The following is a 9,713-nucleotide window of genomic DNA, read 5'->3' on the forward strand; positions in this document are numbered from 1 at the left end:
AGATAAATAGGGCTGGGCGTGGTGGTGCATACCTTTAATCCCAGCACTTGGGAGGCAGAGGCAGGTGGATCTTTGTGAGTTCAAGGCCAGCATGGTCTACATAGTGAGTACCAGGCCAACTGGGGCTACAGGGAGACCCTGTCTCAAAAAGACAAAAAAAAATTTTTTAATTTAAAGTGATTTTTAAACTGGGCTTGGTGGTACATGCTGTAATCCCAGCACCTGGGAGACTAAGTCAGGAGGACTTTGAGTTCAAGGCCAGTATAGGGTGCATGTTAAGACTTTGTCTCAAGATAAACAAACAAAAAACTTTTAAAACCAGAAAATCCAGGAAAGACTGCCCATAAATTCCCCTCTAGTTCCACATTTCTACAGAGTAGGTGTGTTAACATGGGCCGGGGGGTGGCATCTCCTCTCTGACCTGTGCCTGCATGACCTGGCTAGCCAGGCCCATGCTTTCTTGTTTGTAGGAGCGATAGCCCACTCAGGGACTGCTACAGTCTCTACCCCTGGACTCTGTTGGAGGTGTACCAAGCCCTGGGGTACTGCTTCTTCCCAAAGACCACAATTTCTTTAGACCCAGATATCACCCACCCACCAGTTGATACTACATAACCCATTTTCCATGCCCAGAGCAACCCCGTCCCCACTGAAACCTCTGACAGCAGTGGTTCAGTCCGGGTTCCTCTGCTCCCTCTGTGCAGGGTTGTGCCTACCCATTAGTCTGTGAGCTCAGGAGAAGGGCCCACATCTATGTCATCTCAGTGCAGCAATGGTATGCTGGTTAAAGGTCATCCACACACTCCCCACTTTAAGCCCCCTCATCATGATACCTGAGCCTGCATGAACTCTGGGGACCAGGAGCACACTACTTGCACGGTGCCCCTGGGTGGTCTCCTTCATGCACTGAATTCCAATGTCCTTCTAGCCCTCACCGAGCCCTGCCCTGGGTGTCTCCCAGTCAGTAGACTTGTGCATCCTTTCCACAGGAGCCCTGAGCACAGTCACTACCTTCTCTTCTCTGTCATCACCTTCCAGTCTGATTCTTTCAAGTGTGGATCTCCCACTGGGACACAAAACTCCAGAGTGGGCCTACACAAGGCAGGGTAGAGCACAGCCAGCTCTTCCTGGGTCTAGATGACGTGTTTCTAGGACAGCCTGAGCCCCAGCTTTGTGAGTCAATTATCAGATACTCTGCATCTAAGTCAGCTTGTGCCTGCACTGGTATTTTGGGAGTCTTGCTTTTCTCCTTAGTCACGTTAAAGCTGTCCCAGCCTGTTGAGCTTTTCTGGATTCTGAGTCAACCAAACCACAGTTGCCTGACATGAAAATTGTCCCGCCTAGTCCTGGGTCATGTCCATGGCCACCTCTGATGCACAGGTCATTAGGACCCATATTTGATATGGTGATAAAAACATTGAGCAAGGAAAGGGTGGAACCACAGACCATGTTCCAGAATCCTTGGGCCACATCAGCCTTCCTGCCTTTAATCAGGAGCCCTTGAGGTCAGCTGTTGAAACACTCACCAGTGCACAGTATAACAATGCCACTCAGTCGCATTCCCTTAAAAGGTCACAAGTATCTCATATGAAGCTCAAATTCAAGCCAATTCTGTCCACAGAAGGCCTTTGACTTGCCTGCCAGGAGCCATATTGGTTTCTTCTGACTGCTGTAACAAATTGCTCCAAGCCTAGTGACTTAAAACCGTGCCGATGTATTATAATTTCTCCATTCTGGAGGCTGGAGGTCTGAATGGGTTTAGGGGCTAAAATCTTAATGCTATCAGGGCTGCATTCCTTCTAGAGGCTCTAGGGAATAATTGTTTCCCTGTTATTTCCAGCTTCTAGAAGCTTCCAGTATTCTTTGGCTCATAACCTCGTCCACTATCATAATTGTCATCACTTGGACCTCTGCTTATTCTAGCTCCTCTCACCACCCTCCCTCCCTTTCATAAGGAGGGAGGTGACATTGGATGCAGCCAGGGAATACAAGATCATCCCGTGATGGGTAGCTTTCATTGTCAAATTGGCGCAACCAAGAGTGTCTCAATGAGGGATTGTCTACATTGGGTTGGCCTGGGTCATAACTGTGGGGGACTACCTTAAGTTGATTGATGACTCATCCCACTGTGGGTGGCACCATTCCCTAGGCAGGGGTTCCTGGACCATTTAAGAATAGAGAAATCGAGCTGAGCACACACATGCATGTAAGCGGTCATTTCTCTCTGATCTGGAGTGTGGATGTGATGTGACTTAAGGTCCCACAACCCTGCCTTCCTCGCAATGAGGGGCTGTAACCTGGAATTGTAAGCAGAAATAAATCACTTTCTCCCCTAAGTTGCTTTTTTTTTTGTCAGAAAATTTTATCATGGCAGCAGAAAGGAAATTAGAATATCTCTCCACCTCAAGAGAGTTAATGTAGTAACATTTGCAAAGTTCTTTTGCGGTGTCAGATAACCTGTTCACAGACTGTAAGGATTTGAACAGGAACATTGTGGGGCAGTGGGTGGGATGGAAGTGGGGGTATCATTCAGGCTACCTTTAGAAAGAGAGAGAGAAAACACACATACCTGCCTCAATTGTAAAAGCATTTTTTTCCTCTGAATTTTGAGAGAAATATTTTTCAAGCATAATTTTTCTTTCATATTATCCTAAAAAAATAAAAGCACATTTGAATCAATTTCTCGTTTCCCCTTTTTGATTTAAAAAGTAGATCTGGAGCTACAAACCAGACCTCGAACCCTAGTGTTCAGTCATTTCTTTTCAGCCCTCTTAACTTCTGCCCAGACAGGTGCTGAGACCACATTTCACTGAAGCCAAGACGCAGAGGAAACTGGGTCTGCCCGTGCCAGGGTAACACTGCTTCTGCATTTGGCAGTGTTTGGGTGCGGTGCTACTTCTGGGGACTTTACTGATACACAATTTTAGGACTCTTTGGTCTTCTGTTCCTATGTAGCCAATAGAATTGATATCACTTGGCGAGTTAGGATAAAGGCTGCTTAACTGACCCCAGTGTCCAAAGCTTAACACACTATTACATCCTGGCAATTGAAGCCTTCTCTCACCCATTCTCCTTCCTCATGCCAGTCTGCCTTCATCTCCTGACAGAAAGGAAGCTCAAGGAGCTTGAGTGACCTGCCTCACTCTCTGCAGCAGCCCAGCCTCAGACCTCAAGAAAATACTCAGATCTTGAAACAAATTAACAAGAGGCAATTGATCTGAAATACCACAAATATTCATCCGGCCCCGTTGGTTGTTTTGCCTTAATAAACATTCATTTTAAAACACATACTTTGGGGGTATAAATAAATCTGTCTATATGAGAAGCATTATGGTGGTTCAAAAGGAGTGAGGCTGTCGCACCAGAGTATTTTCTGTGTCTTTGTCCTAAGAAGCCATTCTTCCTTTCAAAGCTTCAACTGCCTGCAACTCACCCTCCGGCGATTCATATCCTCGATGTACTTCATCACTTTCTGAGTGGCCAGAATGCTCCCTTTCTTCTTGGATATGGTTTTTAGAATATCTTTTTCAAAATCATGCACTGCTCTCTGCACTTCAATCCATCGAATTTCTGCTTCCTCAATGATAGCCTGGGAGGGTCAGCATAACAGAAGACAGTTTGGAAAACCCTCAAAGGGCACAGCCTCTAAAGACACCTCAGTCCCCTACCACCTACATCTCAATGTGGGGTGTTTCTTAAGCATAGGAAGATATCCTTAAGTACAAACCCGACTATAGGAATGCTATTATTATTATTATCATTATTATTAAAGGCACACACCTTTAATCCCAGCACTCAGGAGGTAGAGGCAGGCAGATCTCTGTGAGATCGAGGCCAGCCTGGTCTACATAGTAAGTTCCAGGTCAGTTGGGGCTACAGGGAGACCTTGTCTCAAAAAGACAAAAAAAAAAAAAGTCTCAGGGGACTCAAAAGATGGCTCAGAGCACTGGCTGCTCTTTCAGAGAACCCACATGGTTCCCAACACCTACACGGTGGCTAACCATCTGTAACTCCAGTTCTAGGGGATCTGATGCCATCTTCTGGCTTCCATGGGCACTGCCCACACATGGTACATTTGCAGGCAAAACATTCATACACACAAAATAAAAATAAATAAAAACTTTTTAAAAGCATGCCTCAGAGAAGTTAGAGCATCCATAAAAGGCAGCAAACAAACAAAACAAAGTTTCAGTTATCTCTGTCAATATGTATTTCCATATTGGAAATATTATTCCTCCATTAAATGTTAATCTATATGAGAGTCCTCACTGGAGGACTGACTTTGTTGGATTCATTGGAAGAGGCTGTGTTGGAATCCAGCAGGATGTGGCCATGACTGTGCATGCTAAAACACAAAGGCTGACTTGGGGATCTGCACCCAGTTCACTCACTTAGACCTCAAAATCCTTGTGTTGTTATAGAATTATTGCAAAAGTTCGAGGGTATGCATAGTTATTGTGCTTTTTAAAAAGAATTCATATCTTGCTTGGAGACATATGCTAAAATACCTACACTAGATGGTTATAACTAGAGTTCACTTCTTTTAAAAAAATATTTTGTTTATATTTTATTTTTATGTGTATGAATATATTGTCTGCATATATGCAAATACACCCATATCATGCAATGCTCGTGGAGATCAGAAGAAGGTGTCAGGTCCCATGGAAATGGAGTTATGTACAGTTGTTAGCTGCCAGGTGGGTGATGGGAACCAAACCCAGGTCCTCTGCAAGAGCAGTCAATGCTCTTAACCACTGAGTCATCTCTCCAGCCCCTAGAGTTCACTTCTTACCAACCCAAAGAGGAGAGGACATTAAAGCTGATTGGTACATCAATGAAACCTGAGTGGTCTTCTCTTGGATGAGTGTTGTATCTGAGTGCGCTAGAGCTCTGTAATGGAATATTCTGTCCTTATACATGAAAACAAGTTTAAAATTCATTGTCCCCTCAAGCCAGTGGTAAATTCTGTAGAGCTAAGTTCTCAATTTGTCTCATCCTCCCTGTACTCTTCCAAAGTGCAAACAATAATATGGGCATTCCATGGGCACTTCCTAATGAGGGGGAAGTGGAGCCAGGGAGGAAGGAGACTTTGAAAGGGATACCTCATGGTGCTGCAGGTCCCGTTCAGCATTAGCCCGCATGTGCCTTATTTCATCCTTTGTGTCTTCCAGCTCCTTTTGTACAAGGTCAAGTTTTTGGTCTACATTGAGGCCTGCCAAATGGTCCAGACCTGAGCGGGTCTTGGACTTACGCCTGCTACGGAACTGTAACCCAGTAACAACAAAGTCATGGTGAAAGAGAAATTGATAGTAAAGCGGCTCTAGGTCGTCATCAAAAAGGGCTCTTATAACCTGCTGGAAGATGCCCTGAATGGAACCAAGAACACACGTGGTGAAAGGATGCTGGACATTAGGCCTGAGGTGACACTTCACAAGTCATCATAAGACCCTGAACTAAGTATCTCCAAGGATTATGTTTGACAAGGAGTTGAAATGTATCAGGGGAAGTATTTTGAGGGTGGAAGTACTATGGACTTCTGAGCAAAACTGCTGCCATTATTCATGAAATCAGCCATGCCTACTTTTGAGAATCTATGACAAGCAGGCCTGTGGACTATTGACACTCCCTTTTAGAAGGAAGGGGGAAGAGAGAATCCTTCAACCATTACCTGAGTATCTGGCCACTCCTCCAGCCATTTGTACACAGTTCTGCTCTAACTGTACATGGTCTCTGGGAGGGATCAGAGAACACAGGCTGTGGAAAACCAGGGGAAAAGAGCTTTCCCTATGCAGCTAAGGGAAGACATCATCTTTTCACTGCAGCTCCTTTGGGGTCCCCCACGCTCCTATCAGTAACTCCTCACCCGTAATCTGTATGTAAACCCAATAAGCTCATTGTTTTCCCAGGATGAACTGTGATGTAATGGTACTGTGGTTTGTTGTTGTGACCTTAGGAGGAGGGGCTAGATTTTGTTCACATCTCCCCCAGGAAAGGAATTTTACAACAATCAGTTATACACCAGCATTCAAGAAAGGGTCAGGGAAAGCCAGAGAATGGTGCTTCCAGAAATGGACACAGAGGAGAAATGCATGTGTGGGCATGGTGTTAAGCAAACAGAAAAAAATCTTGGATTTTCTAGACATTTAAGGCAATGGTCATAGAGAGTGGTCCAGGGAATGTGTGGCCCTCAAAGTAGGTTTGTTTGGCCCTCAAAGAATAAATCTACATAGGTTGGCCCTTTGAGATAAGCCCAATAGAAAGGCTCTTCTCTCATTTATGTGTCTGGACAGACCTTGTAAAGTGAGTTCCCATTTAAGGGAATTTTTTTCAGCCTTAGGATTTGAACCCAGGGCCTTGTACCTGCTAGGCAAACACTGTACACTGAGCTACATTCTCAGCCCTTGTGGTTTATTTATTTGGGGGTCAGCCCAGGCTGACCTCAAACTCTGTGCTTTTCCTTCCTCTGCCTCCCGAGCACTAAGAGTGCAGATTTGCACTACCATACCAGCCTTAAAGGAATTCTTTCACATAAACTAAGATATTCTGGAAGAATCAACCCACTACTAACCGAATTGGATTTCCTCACCTAAAAGGAAACTCTGGAGAGGAAGGAAGAATGATTAAGTAGGAGGAGGAAGTTCTATAGCCACTTGACCAAAGAGGGCACAGCAAAAGCAGATACACAAATACTACATGCATTTGCAGGGACAAACAGTGTGGAGTAATTTGCAGTTCTCCATTGTGTACCTGTGAAAAATCTGCTGACATTTTAATTTCTGATAGCCGTGGATGTCTGTGATCCCTGGGTTCCAGTTTAGAGTAATATTTCTCAAACATCTCTGTTTCTGTTTTGAGAGCAGAATTTCCATAGCTGTAAGATACAGGGTACCTAAGTGAGTTACATCCCAAATAATCAGTACTCAGCACAGTATTTGCCCCATGTGGCCTTCTCTATGACATGTAACCTCTTAGTGACTTGCTTTCTTGACCTATAAAATGGGTATAATAACAACACCTTTCTTTAAGAGCTGAAAAACCTTAGGGCATTCCTGGGTTATATAAGTATTTCATCTCTTGATCATTATATATAATGACACAAAATTCAGAGTGTTGGTCTCACATTAAAAATTGTTGTTGCTGAGCCAGGCGTGGTAGTCTTTAATCCCAGCACTGGGGAGGCAGAGGCCATCGGATCTCTGTGAGTTCAAGACCAGCCTGGTCTACATAGTGAGTTCCAGGCCAGCTGGGGCTACAGGGAGACCCTGTCTCAAAAAGACCAAAAAAGGAAAAAAGAAAATTGTTGTTGCTGATCCAATCTTCGGACGTTGTCTGACTCCTGTGTAAAATTCTTTCTGAAAGACTCTTCGAGCTGCACTCAGCATCTTCAGATGTTTGCTTTGGTTTGTATTTCTTGGCTCTTTTATGTCTCACATGCAACAGATGAAAAAGTCCACCGGAAGTTTATCATAAATGAGGAAGACCCTGAACAATGGTTTTTAAACAACTAGAGATGACATATCTAGCTTATCTTGTATGTGCCAAGATTAGGACCTAACTACTTCTCATATATAAAACTTGCCTGTTTTAATCTGTGTGTACACATAAATACGTACACACACACACACACACACACACACATATACAGAAGACAGAAAAGCTTTGATGTTTTCATGCACTGTTGCACTAATTTTTGCTTGAGTGAATTTTAAGATTAACACAGAAGGCTAATGGAAAATAGAAAATATAAAGCATCTTGTCTTTTCAGCATCTATCACATTCTTAGTGTAACCTGTGGATTTGGTCTCATGTCAAGAAAACTTGGGGATTGCTGTATTATATATAAGTCTGTGGCCTGTAATAGACATGCAGAATGGTAGCTATTAGTAATAATCCCTCAATTCTGATGTAAACTACTTACAGGTATATAGCATCAACACATACTCAGCTGCCAGAACCAGGATATTCTGTGGGAAACCAATAGTTGTACAAGGGACCTCAGCTACATCACAGAATCTTTGGATCCAGTTTACTCGCTATGGTAGATATAGAACACTGAGACGGTCATTCTTTACTGCACATATCCATGCTGAAACTCTCCTTCAGGTCTGGAAGCCTCAGTCAAATCATTTCAATAGCTGTGTTTCCACCCAGCTGCCATATTAAATTTTTTTTTTTTTGACTTTTTGAGACAGGGTCTCCCTGTAGTCCCAGGTGACCTGAACTCACTATGTAGACCAGGCTGGTCTTGAACTCACAGCCATCTGCCTGCCTCTGCCTCCCGAGTGCTGAGACTAAAGGTGTGCGCCACCATGCCCGGCGCCATATTAATTTTATCATAAGATGTAACATTGGAAAGGGGTTTAGGAGCCACGTGATGCAAAGCAGGCTAGCTAGGTGCATGGCCCAACACCAGGCAGACACCAGGCTAAAGTTTCAAATCCCCTCTGGGTTTTCCACTTTCACGCTGGCCCCCTTGTCCCGCTTCCTGTCCCGACTCCATCACCGCCTTGGCCCAGTGACAGGGGAGGGGCAAGGGTAACCAAGCAAAGACAAACTACTGCTTCACTGTAGGGATCTCGGGCGCCTTAGTGCTCAGCTGAGTCCGGATTGCAGGCTGCAGCTGAGGCCTGAGGTCGCAGAGGTCCACGGTGGGCGGCGGGCTGAGCAGCCGCGGGTACCTGAGCTCCTCCACCAGCCCGCATAGCTGGATGACCGGCAGCACGCCTTCCTCCTCCACCTGGGAGTCGGTGGCAACGCTCTCGGAGTCCTCCTCAGTCATCCCTCAGCCTGGTGAGCAGGGATCACCTTCTGCTAGCTGGCCGGATACACTCAGGCTGCAACCCCGCCGCAGGTTGCCTTGACAACCAGACGCCACTGGAAGGGGCGGGGCTTCTGGTGGTCCCGCCCCTTCCTTCCGCTTTGAGTCCGGAACCCACTAGAATGCCTTCCTCCCCCGCAGATGACTAAACGTAATCAGTTTCACTTGAGTCACACTTAAATTGGTAGTAATAATGGCAGAATCGGTTTGCACAGTGCTTCCTCTGTCCTTGGCATCTTATTAAGCCTATTTTATGCAAATCCTTGCAATGATCCTGCCATGCTACTATTCTATTCATTCTACCAGCCAGAACTAGGCCCAGAGAGCTAGCAAGACTAGCGGGAGTGTCTTCTTTCCCTGGTCGCCCGGTAACGATCCCATTCTTTCACCATCTGCGGCCTCACACATTCTAGCTGCAGTTTATTGGACATTGCAGTGTGTTGTATTGCTGGAGGAAAAGAGGGGAAAAAAGTAGCTGGTTATAAATTATGAATTTGGTGCTGGAGAGCTGGCTCAGCGGTTAAGAGCACAGCTGCTCTTGCAGAGGTCCGGATTCAATTCCCAGTACCCACGTGGCAGCTAACAACCGTCTGTAACTCCAGTTCCAGAGGATCTGGCGCCCTCTTCTGACCTCTGGGGACATTGCACGACACGGGTGCACCTACCTACATGCAGGTATTACACTCATGCACATAAAATAAAAATAATAAATAAAATATTTAAAAATAAAATAAGAATTCAAGACATGCTTAAATAGAAACTAATTACCATGTCCTTAGGATCCTGGGAGGATGTATGGAAAAGACAGTTTGGGCCATTCAAAGACCAAAATTTTAAAAGATATTTTAATATACAGTGTGAGCTTCAGGGTACAATAATTTTGTTTGGAAAACAC

General features: G+C 44.9%; 1 protein-coding gene across 2 annotated transcripts in view; it reads right to left on the minus strand.

Moving 5' to 3' along the window:
- The window catches only part of Ccdc113 (coiled-coil domain containing 113), a 26,958-nt gene extending 18,106 nt beyond the window's left edge, over window positions 1-8,852 (minus strand). The window contains exons 1-5 of one of the 2 annotated variants that reach the window (XM_008834859.3): window positions 8,679-8,852; window positions 6,748-6,871; window positions 5,103-5,264; window positions 3,434-3,589; window positions 2,570-2,650 (exon numbers count right to left, since the gene is read on the minus strand). In XM_008834859.3, the coding sequence (XP_008833081.1) occupies window positions 2,570-2,650; window positions 3,434-3,589; window positions 5,103-5,264; window positions 6,748-6,871; window positions 8,679-8,779 (624 nt within the window). In that variant the 5' untranslated portion in view covers window positions 8,780-8,852. The remainder of the gene's footprint in view (window positions 1-2,569; window positions 2,651-3,433; window positions 3,590-5,102; window positions 5,265-6,747; window positions 6,872-8,678) is intronic. The other variant, XM_008834860.3, reaches the window with a different exon arrangement.
- Between the last annotated feature and the right edge of the window lie 861 nt (window positions 8,853-9,713).

Source organism: Nannospalax galili, unplaced genomic scaffold, assembly GCF_000622305.1.
Source record: "Nannospalax galili isolate Female #2095 unplaced genomic scaffold, S.galili_v1.0 scaffold957, whole genome shotgun sequence".
NCBI lineage: Eukaryota > Metazoa > Chordata > Mammalia > Rodentia > Spalacidae > Nannospalax > Nannospalax galili.